At 39.6% G+C, this 20,673-nt stretch overlaps 3 protein-coding genes across 3 annotated transcripts; all 3 read right to left on the reverse strand.

Moving 5' to 3' along the window:
• Positions 1 to 1,845: 1,845 nt before the first annotated feature.
• ube2nb (ubiquitin-conjugating enzyme E2Nb) lies at positions 1,846 to 9,069 on the reverse strand. The gene is made up of 4 exons (XM_080050881.1): positions 8,964 to 9,069; positions 6,700 to 6,946; positions 5,458 to 5,598; positions 1,846 to 4,133 (listed from the first exon to the last, which is right to left on the reverse strand). Exons 1-4 carry the CDS (start codon positions 8,991 to 8,993, stop codon positions 4,093 to 4,095), a joined length of 459 nt encoding a protein of 152 aa, XP_079907007.1. The 5' UTR covers positions 8,994 to 9,069; the 3' UTR covers positions 1,846 to 4,092.
• Positions 9,070 to 10,015: 946 nt separating this feature from the next.
• Positions 10,016 to 11,902, reverse strand: mrpl42 (mitochondrial ribosomal protein L42). Its single transcript, XM_080050948.1, has 5 exons — positions 11,790 to 11,902; positions 11,484 to 11,547; positions 10,855 to 10,939; positions 10,444 to 10,607; positions 10,016 to 10,138 (listed from the first exon to the last, which is right to left on the reverse strand). The coding sequence occupies exons 1-5, from the start codon at positions 11,866 to 11,868 to the stop codon at positions 10,093 to 10,095; spliced, it is 438 nt and encodes a 145-aa protein (XP_079907074.1). The 5' UTR covers positions 11,869 to 11,902; the 3' UTR covers positions 10,016 to 10,092.
• A 655-nt stretch (positions 11,903 to 12,557) lies between these two features.
• On the reverse strand, positions 12,558 to 19,426 carry pwp1 (PWP1 homolog, endonuclein). Its single transcript, XM_080050912.1, has 15 exons — positions 19,253 to 19,426; positions 18,761 to 18,819; positions 18,413 to 18,591; positions 18,217 to 18,302; positions 17,986 to 18,082; positions 17,774 to 17,884; positions 17,514 to 17,644; positions 16,986 to 17,056; positions 16,659 to 16,755; positions 16,481 to 16,542; positions 16,277 to 16,388; positions 15,530 to 15,620; positions 13,941 to 14,062; positions 13,695 to 13,800; positions 12,558 to 13,263 (listed from the first exon to the last, which is right to left on the reverse strand). The coding sequence occupies exons 1-15, from the start codon at positions 19,316 to 19,318 to the stop codon at positions 13,163 to 13,165; spliced, it is 1,491 nt and encodes a 496-aa protein (XP_079907038.1). The 5' UTR covers positions 19,319 to 19,426; the 3' UTR covers positions 12,558 to 13,162.
• Positions 19,427 to 20,673: the final 1,247 nt, after the last annotated feature.

Here is a 20,673-nt window from a genome sequence, read left to right on the forward strand (position 1 = left end):
CAGTTACATCAACAATTTCCTTTTTTTGTGAGTTTAAAAAGGGGTGGGGAAATATGTTCTGCTTCCAAATAAATAATAGTTTGTTATACACCATTTATGACTTGTTTATATGTTGCTTATACTTGTGGGGTTTAAGTGTTAACAAAGAGGTAGTATAGGGAGAAATGTTTTAGGCCTCAATAATTCAAATAAATGAACACATTATGTTGGTATTTTATGGCAAAACAATTAGATTTTCCCAAACCATACTTTTATTCCTGGCAAGGTGGATAAGGCTTTGAAAAAATAAATAAAGTCTTAATTGTCACAGAGGGAGATTTTTGTTTGCACGGCGGCGAATACAAGTTCTGCTTCACAAGGTATGAAGTCAATAAAAAAAGAAAGAAAGACAAATCCAAATATTTTAAATCATTTTAAGTGTGGAGTGGCCATCTAGTACTTCTGCCACTTGTTCTACAGTCATGTGATTAATTGAGAAAGGCCATTCACCTGCACTACAATATTGGTTCAAACAAACTATTACATTGGGTGTAAATGATACTGGGTCAAACTTAAGATAAAAGCGAGGCACATGGTCAGTATGCATACTAGATAACCTACACACCGAGATATTGCAAGTGTTGTGTTGGTTAACCATGTTTAGTTAAGAGAACCACAAGAGATTTACGAGCGCAAAAATCACATGTGATGTTTTTCTTCCAGCAGTGGATTCACATATGAGCTCATATTTGCAACATATGAAATGTGTCCAGTTATATATTGACTCTTCAAACAGTCTCATAACAAACCCCTTCACTTGGAGACCACAGCCTCTGGGACTAGTTAATGTTTTGTCAGATACTTCAGATAAAGAGGGGCATCATTTCCTGCAATCCCAGTCAAATAATGGCCACATACCAGCCTGAATGACTCACCGTTGCCATATAAACCCAGCCATGATCATAAAACATTGTGAAACCTCTTTTTTTTCTGGTAAGGAAACATGGAAAAACATGGGCCCCCCCAAGACAGGTGCCTCCACTGCAGTGAAGTGGGAAGCTAGTTAAGAAACCTAACCTCGAGGAAGAACACATGCCAAATGCCCACAAGCTCTTAAAAAAAGATTCAAAAAAAGTAATAACTTTTTATTATGAGGTGCCTTAGCAACAAAAACAAGATGTGAATCTGTCTGGTCCTGTTTAAATGTGCTTGTAGCGCCATCTAGTGAAACTCTAGTGGTAACAAAAAGGAGTTGGGACTTGCAACATATTTTTCCCACAGCATTGAAATATCCTGTATTAATATTTTACCTTGAAAGCCATTGATCTGATTTTGTGTGGTTGGTTTTAAAATGTACAAAATGTCAAGTTAATGTTCTTTATCTGGTTATGAGATTGATATTTATATAATTACATAACAAAATATCTGCTCCGAAACAATTTAACATTTATTAAAAATATTTGGGGAAATTTTGAGTTTGTATTTTTTCTCTCCATATGGACTCATCAAAAGATAGTTAACACGATTTGTATGCGGCTTTGGTCAATAAGATACTTGTCCATACAACTTTTAAAAAGAACATAAAAGCAGCATACACTGCCTTTTATGACTCACTAATGTTATAAGTGTTATGTCTCCCTCTGCTGGACATGAGCGGTCCTACATACAGCAAAAATAAATGAAAAATAATAATAAAGTGTTGTGCTTCAAACAATTTGTCTAGAATAATTTTGGGGGAAAAAAAGATTATAATTCCTACTAGAAAATGAAGGAAATTCATAACTTAATGAACTAAACCCTCGCTGTAACCTTTCTTCTTTTGGGGGAACACAAACTCCACACAACATTAACCAGACCAGCCTCTACTTACTTAATCAACTCACTTTATTTACAGAGTATTTTGAAGAGCCATATATGCAAACTACCGACAGAACTCTTCTTTTGTAACACATGGAGAGCCGATTCATGAGAGTTTGATCTCTCCATATTTTGATCTAGATGCTACGAAAAAAAGAAAAGAAAAATCCAGTGAGTGACTGTTTTCTTGGGTTTAGATGACTGTCAAGTCCCTCAGGAAAACAATAAATTAACCAGGTTTATTTTCAAAGCCGTGCTCCATCATCGACTTGATTTGAGTGAATGTAGCGACTAGAAAGTTAATCTTTCAGTAATTCTGAGTGAGGACAGGACGCAAGAAATCTACACAACACTAAGACTGCTGTCATCCAATAAGAGAAGAGAAAAAAAGTCCTCCCTCAATGGTGAGCCTCTGCAGTCAAATCTAATTGTTTTGTGTGTGCAATTTTTGAAGCCTATAGAAAAACCCGATAGCACAAAGTGGGGCCTTTTTCATCTTTGAATACTTTTTATTTTTAATATCACTTTTTCCTGCTACTACAATGACCCAATCAAATAAAATTCACTTGCATAATCATCACAGATCAGTATCATAGAAAGAGCAAAAAGGCAAAGAGACCATCTCAGGAAAATCACGGTGGAAAAACATCTTTGTTAAATCGATGACACAAACCTTCCACAGGGAAAATAAAATAAAATAAAAAAACACGCCTAGACTTTCCCTTTAAAAGACAACTCAACACCTCTACTCTCACAAACCCGACAGAAGACATCTAGTTTGAACTCTTCTGATATCAGTATGATTATGGTACATATGTATTTTACACTGAAAATAAAATAGAGAACAGGCAACATAGATAGTAGCATGGACAGACAGTTAAAAAAGGAAAATAAAAACAAACCAGCATGCTTAAAAAAAAACTCACAACACACCACGGTTCCTTTTCTACACAATTTGTGTCGCTCTACCTTTCTGAATGTGTAAGGAATGGGCCTTTTTTTTAAGCATGTGGAAGTTGTGTGCTCACCCTCCCCAAACTATCCAACAACAGGACTCACTTTTACTGATACCTGTATAGACGCGAGAAAACTGAGAATGAAACAAACATGACATCTGCTTTTTTCGTTTTGCTGACATAACCTCGGAAGAACAAAACATGACATTAGTTCAGCAGATTTCAAATCATTAGAAGCACAATCCTTCAATACTTGGGTTGTATTCACACACAAGTTAAGTCTTTCCTATCAAGCTAGGATGTAAATAATGTTAGATGTGGCTGTTCCAAATGTCTTTCTCAGGGCGTCTTCCAAGTTTATTTTACAGTAAAAAAAAATTAGAATCAACCTCCCTCAGTTGTGAAGAGGAAAATGTTTTACCTCCTTGTTTTAATTCAGTGTTTAATAACACATTTTTTTTTTAAAGTACAGTTTCACTGGAGTGACAGAAAGTGTCTTTAGAAAAAAAAAGGTTGGTGTGGGATTGGTAGGGTTTGAGGAAGCACTTATTGTGAGGACAATTTGACTGGCTTTCATGTCCAATTTTTTTTACTACGATCATCTTTGCTGTGAAAGTATTGTGAATAGTTGTACCTGTGCGCCCCCATGTGCTCTTGAGATGAATGTACTACAGACTATATGATATTCAGTGTTGTGACGTGTTGCTTTGAACAGACGCACAGGAGCGGAGAGGCTGATACCACATCCCAAAAAAAAACACATGGTTTTCCCTAAAAGAGTAAAATAGAAACTTCATCTCTACCATTGATATTTTCCCGTCTGCTTGCAACTCATGGGGAGAAGAAAAAAACGTCTGTGGTGTCATCTCTCACAAAAGACATACAGATGTGTTGACAAAATAATGCATGTGTTAAAAGAAGAACAGCTTTAATGCATGTATTTTTTTTTTTTGCAAACGTACCAGTATATGTGCCTATAGTTCAGGACAACATATTGCATGTTATTTTTAAGACTGTATTTGGGGAGGGGAGGGTGTAATTCTCTTTCCATGCATTTTAAATAGCAACACAGGGAGAAAATAAAACAAAAAAACACACGCACACACTTAACGCATTTTTAGAGAGGAAAACCAGTCACCCAGAGGTCTGCAGCAGTAAATCTTGTCATTTCTTTCAAATAGATTTGGACTTATAATCTTACTTTTTTTTTTCTCTTTTTTTGTGTCCGTTTAAATTCAAATGTTGACAGAATAGGAGTACATTTTGTGGATCACATTCAGACGCCCTCGTCTCTCTTCTTTTATTCACGGTTGTTCGCGTAGAGCCTGGTCCATGATCGGGCTGGGAGGGAGGGAAGAGAGACAGATAAAATGCTGTTGGTAGGGTGTAATGGGGGGGAGGTGGTGCAAGATTGAGGATAAGGTGTTGCAGAGTGCACACAGACCTGCTACATCACACTAACGCCCACAACTATAGGCAGCCTACAGCAAGTGAAAACCATTTTAAAATATGAGGTCATAGTATGCATAGGCTACATAGTGGGGTCTAGGTTGGCAGTGAACTATGTTTTTATCACATATCGCATGTTTTACTGATAACGGAAGCCCTGAAATTAGGCTAATGATTGCCACCAAGAAGTTTCATTATAAAAATCTGTGACCAAGTGTGGCAATGGCAATATACAGGCTGGTTACAAATTAAAAGGAAAATCCAACATCAAGAGTCTAAATAAAGCGCCAGAACACATTCAATGCAACCCCCAATTCTCTGGTCTTAAATATCCCACAGGTGTTTAAGTGGGTGGCTATCTGGTGACTGTGGCACATGATTCAGATCATGTTCGTACCGTCATCTGGGAAGAGACCACTCCAAGCATTATAAAAAGTGATCACTCAAAACAACTTTGTATTGATTTGAATTGACCATTCTCTCTGAGGGGACAAGTGAGCCCAAAACATGCCACTAAATGCCCCCAAAAGCATAAGAGAGCCACCAGGGTCCCCTCACTTTAGGGGCTAAGTATTCAGGCCTGCACCTTGGTGTATAATATACCAAAACAAGCACTCAACCACTTGTCAAGAATATGGTGAAGGAAGACTCATCTTATAATACCACTTTTTTTCTCTCCAAATCTCTGTAGACCTGTCCCATTGATTTTGGACCACTGAACTCTCAAATGTGCATTCACCTTTATAATGATGTTTAATGTTTTGCAGCCCTACTATGCAATTGTCAACATTATGTTCTTGCTGACCAAGGCTGGTCACGTTTTGCATAGAAAATGATCAAAATGTGGTAACGATTTCCGACCCTATTGTTGAATGCTTTTCTATAGATCTAAATGCAGATGTCACTGTTCCTATGAAGGCAAAAGCCAGTAAAGTAGTCTGCCATCAGTTTCTAAACCATTAAACCTCTTTCAAAGTCATGTAGATCTCTTCGTCTTGCTGTCATGATACAAATTCAGAATCATCTGGCCCTTCTTAGTATTTTTATAAATGCCACAGAGCATGTTAGTTCCGTAAGATCCGTGTTGAAGCATCTGCATTTCTCCAATCATTTATTCAGGTTTTCCTTTGGCTTGTCACCCATCCATATTTTCAGTTCAGCGGATCCGAGTGCCTTGGTGTGTCGAAAAAATAAATTTCTTAATCTAAATCCTCACCTGTCTCGATGGCCTGGCTTTCGTTTTTCTTCCACGTCTCTGCGACATCGTTTGCCAGGGGATCGTCTGGGTTGGGAGCACTTAATAACGCCTGGACAGATAGCAAGACTGTACGGATCTGCAGGGCTGGAGACCACTTATCTGGAAGGAGGGAAGTTTAGAAAGAAAAAAATACAAAAAACTTAAAAAAAGTTAAATCAATAAAACCTCATAGTGATACACTGGCATGGGAAAAGATAGCCAAGCAGCCACACCATGCTAGTGACAGAGACAGCTGTCTTTAGGCTACTTGACGATGAAAAAAGAAAAAGAAGCTCTGACACCAGTCAATCAAATGAAATCAAAACAATAAAATGAGCTAGTGACAAATAAGTGTAGATCAGCGTGCCAAGAAATCAGACTCTGGCAATATGTTCTTTATAACCTTAAAACAAGTTTGGCAGCCGTCTGTTCTGCTCTGGCCAAATAAACATCACCTTGACAGTGTTTACCCCAAAACCTGATTGAATGGTTGTAATCGCATCTGCTTCCTGAGGTGCGTCACGACACAAGATTGCTCTCTGCAAATATCACCAGCTGCTTTGCTCCAAAGTGACTTACGGTAATAGCATTCAACAGTGAAGGTACAAGCACACAATGAATGTACAACCTCATAAAAAGGTCATTTCTGTTTTTTTTTGTTTTAACCACATGGCGTGTTATTATGTGCGACAGCTGCTAATTTGACTTTCTAATGTATTTCTGGTATCCACATTGAGTCAAATGGCTGTGTGTAATGTGAAGGGGTCGGAAGTACTACCAAGGACACTGTTCAGTGTTTAGCTACGACTAGATTGCTTTGGACCAGCCTACATTGAGTCTGTGTGGTAGCTTCATAACAGCTATTAGCAGCCTCCCCCATACAACCTCGTAGGCAGTCATTTTCCATAAATTAAAAAAAACTTGTAACAGAACACAACCAACAGGATATTAGGTAAGTAGCTGCATGCCAACACAAACACCTCCATCACGTGTATGTGTCAGAGAGACATAAAAGCTATTGCTCAGAGATTTATTTAAACGTGTAAAAAATAGCCTATTGTAGCTTTTCTGTCTAGAAATAAGCTTATTTCAAGGTTAAACCATGACAGCAAGAAACGCTGTTTCACAATCCTGCAATGAGCTGTCAAGAGTGGTTCCACACTGATGCCAACCACACAGAAAAAAAGAAGACATTGAATTGATGCCACTGTGTTTTCTTACCTTTCAAAATGTCTAAACATATTCTCCCCAGTTTGTCAACATTGGGGTGGAAGATTTTGGTCATGAATCGCACTTTGGGAGCTGCCATGGGATACTCTTCTGGAAGAAATAGTTCAAGTCTAAACGTGCCGCCTTCGAATGGAGAGTCTTGAGGCCCTGCGATGACCACATGGAAGTAACGTGCGTTGGCTTCATCAGGCTTCGCTGTGATCCCGGGAACAGGCTCTGCCATCAACCGCTGTGTCTCCTGGAAGGGGAGACACATAACAACGTTGGAGACATTTCTGAGTTCAGAAAGAATAAATAAATAAATAAAAACAGCACTGTGACGAAAAATGTTGACGGTGTCAACACAACAGACAATGGACATTCAAGTATATAATGGACAATGAAATACAATTAGTCACACACGCACTTTCAAACACACACCCACATGCACAGAAAACAACATTCCTTGAACCAATGTTAAACACCGAAACTAAAACTTTGGGTGAGGTCTTGAGCACTTCTCACAACAATGACTTGGTTTAGCTCAAAACGCACACATAACTGTGAGATAAATTTGACTGATTTAGGGCTGAAACTTTTCATTATGAATTAATTAACCAATTTAGTTTCATATAAAATGTCAGGAAATACAAATATAGGGCTGTCATAATTTTCCAACAGAGCAAAGAGACTTCTTGTAATGGCTTGATTTATCCGCCTGTCACCTTAGATCTAAAATACTGTATACGGGCATTATTCATTTACATTAACAGACTGGTACCAGTGAATTTCCAACTTTTTTTTATACTGAAGTGCTTAAGCTCCAAATTATTCAATGATCTGTTTTATAACAAGGATTCAGGTGACATACATGTATTATTAAAGTTTAACTAGTCTGTATAAAAAATAAATTGTGCCAATGGAAATTGAAAGGAGGAAGTGAAAGTGTTTCCTATTTCTGCATGAGATCGTGGAGCAGGTGCACCTAGTCAATAACAGCGGTGAAACTGGTTTTATCCAACCATAAATACCATGCATTTCTTCTCGAAGGATCGAGAAAACAAACTACAAGTCGCCATATTGCAAGCATGGTTGTGTATTCCCTGCGCCAACGTTGTGTCTGCTATATCCTCAGAGATAGCTGCTGGATGTGGCAGAAAAACTGCAAATCCTGACCGCGTTGTTGGTATAACGCCAAGTTTTTCCTCAACCTCAATCAGCCATTGTTATGATTTTTAAGGCAAAGTTGTGTTTAAAACAGATACAATGATGATATATAACCTAAAGTCTATAGTTTGTAAAATTATTTGGTTGACATACATGGTTTCCTTGATTAACCTCTCAATATTACTTTATGTATGTGTTTTTAAGGGTAGGTTTTCAGATAGTTCTCATAAAATTAGGTTTTAAAATCCCCCAAAGGTATGTATGTTGATGTCAGATTCGTGAATCAAATTAAGTATGCATGATTCTAAGTGTGATTACTAAGTGTTAAGGGGTTGCATGCAATATTATTATTGTATGCATCCCATAATATTTCAGCAGTCATTCATATGAAATGTACGAATATCATACTGTCAAAAATACATCACAAAGTATGTGGTGGGGAAACCATCTGATTAGTTACAGTATGTGGATGCATTATTCTGCATGGCAGACAGAACTCGGCATAACACCGGGCCTGGCCCCGTAAAACTGAGGGAGGACATCGTGACGAAACAGGCCTTCAACATCTGCACACATTTTAATTTTCGTTTCGCTTTGGATACACTAGAAGCAATGCGAACGTGTTTGATCCTACTACGAGCACATGATTGTTCCCAGGCGTACAGGGGCAGCGTTTCACATCAGCGGCATACATGTGTGTAGTGTAGTCGCCAATCCCCGAGGCTGCTGCTGCGTAGCCTAGCTCACTTTAGCGGATCCATTCATATGGCGATCAGGGACAAAGTGTCACAAATGCGTTTATTCACACTACAAGTTAGCGAGGCACGGCTGTGGACGCAACTGTGAATGCGCGACAATAAATCTTCTAGTACAAATAACCTAAGCCACAAATAAGAGCAGAAGGGAGTGAACGGAAGTGGCAAACAAAACACTAATGCATACGCGGAGCAGCGAGCTAAAATGGGAGCTAACTTGGCTAGCCGCGCTAACGTCAGGCTACACGTCGGACTGCGGTATTTAACCCACCATATTCTCACCAAATCATCTTTACGGTGCTCTCGCACGCATTTAGTAAGGCCATATGTACACTGTCCTGTGAAAAAATGTACCTTTATAATCCTACGAGGCAAACCGGCCATCTTGTGTTAGCTATTATATTTTTAGCCGTGGACTCGTCTTCTCCTCAGTCTGGATTGAGCGAGCTGCCGGGGCGGGGTCACATAACCCGCTCTTCCGGTGGGTGCGGATGACGTAGGAAAATATGCCGTGTCTGTGCAAAATTCAAAATAAATACTTATGTCACTTTACCTCAACATTTTGGTAAGAGCCTGGGGGCAATTTCAGAAATGATGCACTCAATTTATACTCACTGTTTATTTATTATGAAATCAGAACCAGAAGTATTTGACATTAGAAATAAAAAAAAGAGAAATAAGAAGTATGTAAAGTGTTAAAATAAATTTATATTTTTTCATCCTTTATTTAAATAGGGAAAACCCACTGAGCCGAGACTCTTTTTCAGGGGTGCCCTGCGACACATAACAATTTATACATTTCTATCACTTTTTAACCCTGTCACTAGAAACAGAAGATTAGTCAATTAAATAACACATTCTACCACAATAGAAGTCATCCCTGTTGTGCCACTTTTTCATATTACAAATCTTTAGGGTAGCTGATTGATTGTTTGTCAACCAGAACTATAAAATAAATATTTTGAAACACCTGATCGTCATTGTGTGCTGTTTCTTTTATATGTAATTGTTATAAACCAGTGCCTGTGTCTTACTGTTGTGTACAGGACCTTGCCTGTTCCATTGAAGGGCAAACTCCTCTAGTTTAACCTGCAGGCACAGAAAGACCTCTTGGTTGTTGTTGTCCATTTCTATTAAGTATGCACAAAAATCTAGCAGCAGATATCGTAACCAATGTAATCCTCTATAATCCTAAATGTGCCATAAATCAGAAACTATAATCGGTCCTGCTGTTAAATGCAAATATCCTAAGGATGGACCACTAACACTTTTTTAGAGGAGGTAGTTGAATCGGATTTGGGACCAGAGAGGTAAGCCGTCTGCTTACATTACCAGAGATCCCTGATTCCTTGAAAAATTATATAAAAGTAGTGCAACACTGACTCAAAAATGGCATGAAAACCAAATTAATACTTAACAGTTTATTAAACATCAATTAGACAATAACACAAACAAACATCATTTGCAGTTTTGGGGCCTTCAATTATCTGTCCTTTGGCGGATCCTTCTTTCTGCGTCTCATGTGGTACCTGTGAACAGTGAAAGTCATTTTGACCAATATCTACACAATTTTTCACATTCTGCTTTAAAATTATATACTGCAGGTACACTTTAGGGCAACATAGAATAAGGAGAAAAAGCAATACATAAAGAGACCAAGTGTTATATCAAAGTCTGCAACTGCTCTATTCCTGATAGGCACTATGTCCATGAACATGAAACATAGAAGAAGTTGTATAGCAGTTGATTTCATTAAATATGTCCCCACAAATCTTTGTCCGAATAGTGCGGTTGGACACCTTGGTTAAGGCTGTGTGTTGTCTTGTGTACTTACTGTCCCACTGGAAACCATCGGTGTTTGGTGGTGAAAAACATCTTGCTCAGCTCCTCTCTAGTAGGCCCCTCTTTGCCCCTCAGCACCTCCTTGCTGAGGTGGGCCTTTAAAACCTGGTCGTGGGTCTCAGTAGGGTTGGTCACGGGATCTGGCCGTTTGATAGGCTGCAGAGATTGACATGAACAACTCTTATATATTTTTTTCATGTTTTGTTAATATTACTGACACTGATATATTAACTGGATGTACATCTGCGACTAAAAGTTGCTTCAACCTGTGCCTCAACATTTTTAAAGTGTCCTTCAGATTAAGTTGAGAAGTATTGATCTCTGTTGGAAAAAGTCCCAACCAATGAGATCATCGGATATACATTGAGTCAGAAGATCTCATTGATATGAAATCCTGTCTTACCTGGGTAAGCTCGTAGGGAATTTCTGCCTCGGGATGGTAGCACACTATAGTTTTCCCATCGGAGGTCACGCCGATTTCCACATTACTAAATCAAAGAAATTGGAAAGTTACTTTAAAAAAAACTACTGCAGCAGGCCAAACCTAGTGCTCAACCTACGACTACATTTCATTAGGGAAAAATCTACCCTTTGAAAGAGCAACAGGAGCCCCCTTGATGATTTATCAGTCACTATAACATTACTCTTTGATGTTTCTTTTGCATTAAATTAAATATGTAGTTATAATTAGTAGAGTTTAAGTGCATGGGTCAAGTACAGTACGCATCTGTAATCAGAATAGGTTTAATGTGATATTACGTAAAAAATGAGGTATATGCAAATTTCTATTTATAAAAAAAAAGAGCTGTACAATTGTTCAGGACTGAGCATGGTCAAACATTTTCACATAATCAGTTTATTGATAGCACAACACAGACACAACCAGATGTGACCAACAAAACAGTGACAAAGTTTCCCTGCTAACTTCTGTTATGCACACTAATACAACTACTGATTCTCTTTGTTTACCTCTTATTCAGCTGCACTTAATATAGTGCAATTCTGAATACATTTAAAAACTATTTAACATACCAGTTTGGTCCATCAAGTGAATGACCACTGACACTGGACTTCTGTCGCATCAATGCCAAACATGCTGCAACAGAAAAAACCAGGAGACACAGATATTACACAGTTAAAAAACTAAAATCAAACTTCTCAGCGTGAAACGATGCATCACATTTAAAGGAACGACCCCAAGTCTTAGCTACACAAAACATATACTCAAGGTTAGCACCCTGTTAGCATTAGCCGCCGTAAACTTACCGGTAATAAACAGTATAAACAACAGCTGGACCTCTAACACATAAATGATTAGGTGAACACAACACAACTTACTTTGAGCATTTCGCGGTGCTGTGCCGATAGAAACCCTCGTTAGGAGACTGTGTAGTTTGCACAAATGACCCGACGCCATGCTCAGTTACTGTCGGTAGGTGCACCACCGTAACAGATCCGTGTTTGCTCTAGGACTTGCTGACTTTTGTTCCACTTTACAAACAGTATTTAAGTCCAGTGCTACAATTTGACACAATTTTGAGCTAATGCACAAACTATACAGAGATTTCGTGTGTACTTTTTTTTGTACTGTATTTTAAAACTTGTTAAACCAAAAACACACAAACTGTGCATCACCCTACTATCTATTGTCATTGTCATACATACAAAAGGTCTGCACCCGCCAGGCAACCACCTTATTCTTTTTTATTCGATTCCTATATTTTAGCTGCTGCACTATTTTGTGTCTTGTGACTAGATGTTCTTCCCCTTATCTTCATACATATCTGTAAAAGCCTGTGATCAAATAATTTCATTACCAACCACTGCTTCACTGTAATCTGTAACCAAGACAAAAAAATAAATAGAACTTGAGTTGTTTTTTATTTTGTAGGGCTGGATAATGTCACTGTATGCACCATTAAGGTTGAATGTAACACTGCCCAAAGGCATATCTTTGTGGATTAGATAGCAATCTGGTGGTTAACTTCCCATGATCATGTCAGCTTCCTTTTGACAAAATAAGACACAGCGAGAATAAAAATCGACTGGATGATAGATTACTAAAAACAAAAACAATCTAAAGAACAGAAGGTTTTACATTGTAAACTGTATTTATTTATTGAATATACAGCATATTAAAGAGTCTATTAGTTTGAATACTTTGGCCCAATGTGAGTTAACAGGCTTTTTAATATTTCATTTTAGAACTCCTTTTACCAGAAGAAAACCAATGTCACAATTGAAATTGTACATATTTTCATGTGAAAATAATCTTAGTCCCATATTACATTTGTACATGTACAAAGAAAGGCAAAATGAAAGATCTCAAAGTAAAAGAAACAAAATCAAACAGTAATTCAAATATTTGAATCACTGCTTTCAACAAAAATTCAAAAAAAGACTTTCCTGGAAATATTCACTTATATGAATATAAGAAAACATTTCTCATCTTTTTTTCCCCACTCATATTTGAGTGAGCAAAGCCACTGTTGTCACCTGTACACAGAGACAAGCTGAACAATGTTTTCAAGGTGTTTTGAGGGCCCAGTTTACGGTCTGGCCAATCCTTCACCAATGCAGCTTGGTTTCCATGACGACACAGCTGCACTATGAGGGACGCACCAACCAGTGGAGCAGCAGAGCTTGATACGTTTCCAGGAGATGCTAACAGATTATGCATGTTAACAGCTTGTTGATGCATATACACAGTGTCACTCAGAGACTTCCATCTGTCCTGCTGTTGCTGCAGTGCTGGATGCCTGGGATCCAGTGTTGGGCACCAGGCGCTCTCGGCTTCCAAACACCTCGGCCACTGAAGGCAAAAACAGTCACAATAACAACATGTGAGCTTTATCAATTCAACAAGTTACCTAATCAGTAAAAAAAAAAGGTCAGGTTACTGATTAAAAAATAAAATTGGAATACACATTAAAAAAAAAAAAAGGTGCTACGAGGAACTTTTAAATATTTCTGAAACGGTTTAATTTTTCCTCTGATGATCATAATTTACATGTAACAGCAAAGAAGATCAGTGCTAAGAATGCTATTTTTATATAGTTTTTCTAAATGCCTTTGTCATGGGTACGCTCACCCAGGAACTACAGCTGGCGTTGTTAAAACAGTAAAGCTTTTGACCAAAAGGGGTGCAAGAATGAACACACAATGAAAGTTCCTCGGAGCACCTTTAATTTCTAAATAGTAAAGTTTCAAAACATTTAATATGATTTAAATAAAAACCTTTACCTGCTGCAACATCACTTATATCCCAAACCCGCAGGCCTTCCCTCTGTCCCCCAAAGGCGTAGACGAAGGGCAGATCAGGGCAACATGAAGCACAGAATAGCACGCCCTGTTCACACAGATAGCAAAGTTAGCGGTTTAACTCTTGGCTTTTATACAGCAAAGTACCTCTAAAAACAGATTGTGACCCTTCAGTGAAAGGAGTGAAAGAATCTGACATCCATCTGGTGTGCATGGGTGAGTCCTTACCATTTTCATTTCCCGAGAGTGCACCAGGTTGGGTTTGTTGCCCAAAATGTCCCAAATCTTAACGCTTTTGTCAGCCGACGTGGTGACAAGGCATCCTTTGATCTGGCTGCTGAGGTTCAAACCTGCAGAAGTTGGGATTATCGTGACCATGAAACTTCAAAAACATAACATTTATAGCAAAAAGAAGCAGGTTTATTCAAGATTTCCCAGTCAGTCTCTCCATCCTCTTATTACTCTTTCTCTAAGACCCTGTTTCCACCTGGCATTAATATGTGGTTCTGAGGAATCCGATCGTTATATGTAAATGTAATATGCTTGTTCACACCTGGCCTTAACAATGCGTCTTCTATGCGCGTTTGCGATCCGGATTCGAATTCCCCGCGCTGTATGGAAATCAGCTCGTACATCATTTCCGCTTATAGGCTACTGTTGTTTTTAATCGGCGGGGGCAGCAGTGCCCCGCCCTTGCCTAGTCTGCCGGAAATAAAAGAAGAAGAAGAAGTGTTGACCATCCACGACCATAGACATTATAAATCCCTTTATAATGTCTATGGTCACCTCGGCAAGAGTCTTGTGTTTTGGTGAAAATGTGAGCACAGCTCTGTTTATTGTGTGGTGTTTTCCTCGTCAATAAATTAATCAGTTGGTTACACTGTGTCCCACTGCGTAGCTGCCGCAGCCAGCACTGTTCGCTCACTGTCTCTATTATGAGTTGCACCGAGCCGTCTCTGTGTGTTTACGCCATAGATAGTAGTAGGCTAAATACACGCTCACAACAACACGGGGGGAATAAATAAAAAAGCGGCTGGTTTGACCGAGCAAAAACGAGAGACCGCTGGCTTGACCACAGTTGGTCGAAAGAATCATTTCCGCCTTGTGTAGTCACCTCGGCTAGAGTGAAGAGAGTCAGTGTGTTTTGGCGAAAATGTGAGCGCGGCACTGTTTATTGTGTGGTGTTTTTCCTCGTCATTAAATGAATCAGTTGGCTACTGTGTCCCACTGCTACGATGTCACGAAGCTGCCGCAGCCAGAGCTGTTCGCTCACTGTCTCTATCAGTTGCACCGAGCCGTCTCTGTGCTCACAACACAGGGGGGAATAAATAAAGAAGCGGCTGGTTTGACCATGCAAAAACAAGAGACCGCTGGCTTGACCACAGTTATTATTTACCTGCAACGGTGCGCTTTTATGACGTGAATTGTCGCGTGAATGAGTACGCCTTTCCGCCCAGTCACTCGCCGCAGTTGAGTGGGCGGGGCCTAATGTGTATGAGATACGCATACGTGTTTCCACTGTTAATGGGTATGTGGATATGTGGTCTCAAACCACCTCCGAATGTGGATAATCTCAATGCGCATTCAATGCGCATTGAGCGTGTTTCCACCTGTAGTTAGCGCGATCGGATCCTAAAAACCACATATTAATGCCAGGTGGAAACAGGGTCTAAGACTCAGTCGTGCTCATGTCTGAGTCAATTCCAGCATGCACTAAAACACCTAAAATCAGACAGTCACAAAACAGTGGAAAACATGGTATGCACCAACAATGTTAACCACCGCTTTTCTCCTTTCTACATGACATTTCGACTTACCAGACACTTCTCCATCATGAGCCTTCAGGGTGAAAACCGGTTTGTCCGAGCGTGCATCCAGACAGTAGACAAATCCGTCTTCTGTGCTGGCCTGAAACACGACAACACACTCAAATTAAAAACACAGTGCTTGTGAGATAGAAGAATACAGCAGAATAGGGAAAAACATAAAACGAAAGCACAGCAGCTATGTTTGTAATTATCATTTACAAGTGACTAGTTAAGGAATGTGATTCACGGGGGAGGCCTTCAGTGTGATTAGTTATTCCGCCTTTAACCACCACAATTAAAAACTAAAACTCTGCAACTTGTCTCTGAATCAAATCCATCCTTTTTCTTTAAATCACATAAGTTCAAATGAAATAATCATCTTGACAGATCATATAAGCATTAAGAAAAAGCCAGTGTTTTTTAAGGCAACACAACACTTGTCTATTGTTGGTAAGAAAAGCCCATGGTATAAATATGTGGGGGAGGAAAAACTGACTTCAGTAATTGTATCTAGACTGGAGGTTAAACTGCCGATTGCTTTTTGTATATTAATTTTTTTTTCTCCAAAAAAAAGATCTGAGTGGATGACAGGTGCGTCGGAGGAAGGTGCAATAAAACTATAGGGAAAATCTCCCGCACACGTTCTCGTATGAAATAAATGTATCAGCGAAAAAAACAAGACAGTGACAGTGGGAGTGTTTCCCTATATGTATGAATTATTATTTTTAAATGGAGCAGATGAATTTGAGCACCCACCAGGAAGTTGCACGGTGAAAAGTGGTTCCAGACGAGACGCTCCACCTGACCGCTGAACCTCCAGGTGCGGTAGCTGGTGTCTGGACTGCGGCAGTCGTAAAGCATGGCTGTCCTGAAGAGAGAAAATGTCAAGTCTTCCAAGTCCCTTTACAAAAATATTCAGTTTATTTCCTTAAATGTATGACTGCACTAGATTAGACTTACTTGTCGTACGATCCCGATATGAGAGTCTGTGCCTCGAATGGGTGGAATGACAACGTTTGAACCTGAAAAATTTAAAGATTGGGGTTTCAGCAGCTGTAGCAAATGAAAATGATTGGGATGGATGAGCAAATACACACAATGAACTACAACCAGCGTCATCCTTTGGCTCATAGAATACCTTATCAGTCTGCTTGCGTAGAGTCGTGGCCGGTTTGCCTTGAGTCATATCCCACAAGATGACCGATTCATCTGCTGAGGCACTGGCCAACACATTTCTAAGCAACAGACATAGATATGGGTTAAATGATGTGGATAATGAATGAACTGGAGTTGCATAAGTGCACACATACACAATACTGTAATATGAACAAATCTGAGGACACCAGACAAGGATTCAAATAAAATGTCTGTATAACTTTGAACATTTTATTTGCATTTGGTGCATTTGTTGGATCACTCTTTTCCAGTGCTATCAGGGAATTCTCCATGGCCTCAGAATACTGACCTGACCAGACGGTTCCAGGATAAATCCAGCACTGCATCTGTGTGCCCCTCCACGGGCTCAGCTGCTGCCCCCTTTATCAATGAGAAGTCGAGACATGTTTTATTTACACAGCCCAGTATCACCAACCATTATTTGCCTCAGGGGGCCTTAAATTCTGTACAGCATACGACATGGAGGTGCGCCTCGCTTCTATGTAGATAAAAAAGGCTCATTTATTAGGAAGTTTTGGAGAGACAGAAATGAAATGTGTGGGAGAGGGGAGTGACATGCAAAGAATGACTCTGTACAGATTTGAACCTGGGTCTGCTGCAACGAGGAAGGAGCCTCTAGTGGGGGGGTCGTTCTAAACACTACACCACAAAACTTTTATTTTCAAGTACACTAATCAAAACATACGTATGAATACTAGATTCCATTTGTACCAAGTCTGTTCTGAAAAACGTCAATTCCCTTTACACACTGTACAACTTGACCAGACACAACTCTGAGCCCCCCATACTAGCTGCTTGTGTGAGAAGAGACTGGTACCTTCTTGCTCTTCTTCTTCTTCTTGGCAGCCTTTTTGCTCCCCAGGGTGAAGACTGGCTCTAAACAGTCCACCACATCCAGGTCCCACACGTCTATCTGCGGGGTCATGTTGCCCACAGCCGCATAGTTAGCTGCAGTGAGGGCACAAAGAGCACAACAGGGGTCAGGAAATATACTGGCATGTACACGTTAAATAAATCAAATCAGATAACTCCTTTATTTTAAATATTATATTTTGATCAGAACTGAATTTTTCCTACCGGTTCCTTCTCCAGGGGTTGGGTCAAAGTTGAGCCACTCCACACACAGTGGGTAAGCTGGCAGCAGAATATCATGATGCACATACAAAGAGTCCTCGTCTGCATTGTAAACTGTAGAAGCCAGAGAGAACAATTGTTAAACATTTATGTTTGAGAAAATACATATTGGGGCACACGGAGTAAAAGCAGTGTCACGTATGCAATTTTTGTACCATGGATCTCCAGGTTGCAGATGTCCTTCTCTGCTCGGCCCGTTAGGATGAGATTGTCACTGGGCTTGATTTGGAAGTCTTCTCTCTCATACTGGTCCTAAAGCAGAAAACACAAAAAGGTGGCTGAGCAATCTAGCTTTTGACCAGATGGTGATGCAACGCAGCCATATGTCTGTGGCTGAATCATACTGTAACTGTATGTAACTTAACCACTGACTGATTGGCACTCACTGTGTCTTTGAGGGTGATGTAGGGATCCTCATCGTTAGAGCTGAACACCGTAAGCCCAGCAAGACTTTCGCCTAGACTGGCCGTGGCTATAGAGAACAAAGACAAAACAGCAGACACAGGGTCAGCCTGACAAGAGAGCTTTGTTTAATAGATACAGGTGAAGTGGTAACACACGTAGAACAGAAATAATCCTCACTTATATCCTCTTCGTCGTATTTATCCAGGCCGTACTCGGCTAGCTCGTCATCCTCGTCATCTCCCTCTATCTTCTCCTTCTTCTTTGGAGCTTCAGCAGCGTCCTCCATGTTGCTACTAGGATCCTCTTCACCAGCGATACCCTCATCCTCCTCCTCTTCTTCCGCGGCTGCTAGATCCCTGAATAAACAGAGTCGATAATGTAATGAGATTAAAACAACGACAACAACAAAGGTTAATTTGATCAATATTTAGCATTGCCTACACGTTTGTTATTTGAGCACTTTGAAAAAACAAAACAAGAGATAAACAGACTGATGCAGTTATGCGTGTTTTTATGCGGACATACCCAAGCTCCTCCTTAGCTTCAGTGATGATGCGCTGAAGCTCCTCTTGGCTCAACTCCACCTGAAATTAATTAAAAAAAAATTTAAATGTCTGAAACAAGTAAAAGTCAAAAAACACGTGTGTGTTTTTTTTTACTTGGCATTTAGGAACCCATACATTTTAGAAAATACAAACTATACAGACAGAGCCTCTGGGGACATTTTGACATGACATTTTATTTTGAAAGGCTTTCGTAAGCGTCCAGATGCTGGTATTCTCATCCAGCTGTAACATTAGTTAATTGCGGTTACTACACAAAATGACTCATATAGGGTTAGGGTTAGGGGACACGAAAGTTTTGTACACGACATTCTTAAGTGAAATATTATCTACCAATACATCTGTGTTTGTTATTTAAAGCCAAAATACTCTATATTAGCACAGCAGCACAGTTTGCCTGCCATGTTGACAAGTTAGCTTAGCCGCCTGTCAGCTAGCCCACCATGTTACTCACTTTATCCGGTTTTTCCTTGGAGACACCTCTCCCCACCCAAGCGACACAAGTTATTTGAGCACTCATTGTGCAGAAACTGCGAGACTTATCGATCAATAATAAATACAATCTTAAAAAGTGTACTGGCAGTGCAAACTACACAACAACTCTAACCCACACAGCGTACACGTGAGTTAAAATCATGGACATATAAAGAAATGGACACCGTATTGAAAAATGGCGCTCATTCATTCCTATGAAAGCTTCTCATTGGCGCAGAGAAGCAACAAGGAAGCTGCCATATTGCTTTCATGAGAGCCCTGGCACGCCCGAGTGTATGACGTAGTGGCGCCATCGACCTATCAAGAAAGAGGGGGCGGCAACGGGCGGCAAGCGTAGCGGGCTGCCCACTCCCTCCTCCTCCCTCGAAAACAAACTGAAAGCCGTTAAAAGCCGTTGGGCTAATAAAACGCTTGATGTGGCGTTTTGAAATGAAAAAACTTCAGGTTTAATAGTATATGGTCTAAAGATAAGTTTGAGCCTATGATTGATATCCAGAAAAATTTTGCGGCGACACAATCTTGTTCGCCGCTTGTATTGGTGTGGACGGGAAAATCTGCCTTAGGGCTTTCATGGAAAATAAGCTCCCATTCACAGCATGCAGTACTAATGGGTTGGCCACTAGTCCATGCTGGTTGCTCGGAAAAGGCAGTGTCCTGGGGCCCTGGTTAAAATAGGTCCTGTGTCTCATCTAGATGACGTCACAGAGGGTTGACAAGTTTGCCTGATCAAAAATGTAGAAAAGACACACACCCTGCGTTCCAAATCAAATACTTTTTATTTTTACTACATTACATACTAAAGTACAGAAGAGTTTTACAGGAGAGAAAAAAAAATCAGATAAGGAAGATTTCTTTTTCATATTTCGAGAAATGTCAAGAATAAAGACGAATACTCCAAAATGCTATTGGAGTCTGTGGGGGCATTTATGTATGTTCAGCATACTACAATTGACAAGAATGTATTGGGACATCCTAAATCTTTTTCTGACATACTAAATAGTAGGGAAGTATGGGTATTGGAACGCAGGCACATACCATGGACATATAAAGACACATACACCCACTGAGTTTTAATGTTGTATAATATTTTAATAAAAATAGGAAGCTGCAGCATGAGAACACCTGATATCTGCCCTGCTAAAGGGAAGCTTGGCAGTTTTTTCCAAGTGTAAAAAATCGAATATATTTCATAAAAGTTATTGGACAATTTTTGCATACATATAATTACCAACATTTATATTCCTGAGATCCTCAATGAGTCCTACTGAACAAAATGAAAAAGTACACAATAATAACATAACAGTCTAACATTAGAAATATGTTTATAAGAAACAAGAACAATTTAATGAAAATGAAGGCTATAGTTTGAATTGGTAATGA

The sequence above is a fragment of the Ammodytes marinus genome (genome assembly GCF_949987685.1).
Source record: "Ammodytes marinus genome assembly, chromosome: 22".
Lineage (NCBI taxonomy): Eukaryota > Metazoa > Chordata > Actinopteri > Uranoscopiformes > Ammodytidae > Ammodytes > Ammodytes marinus.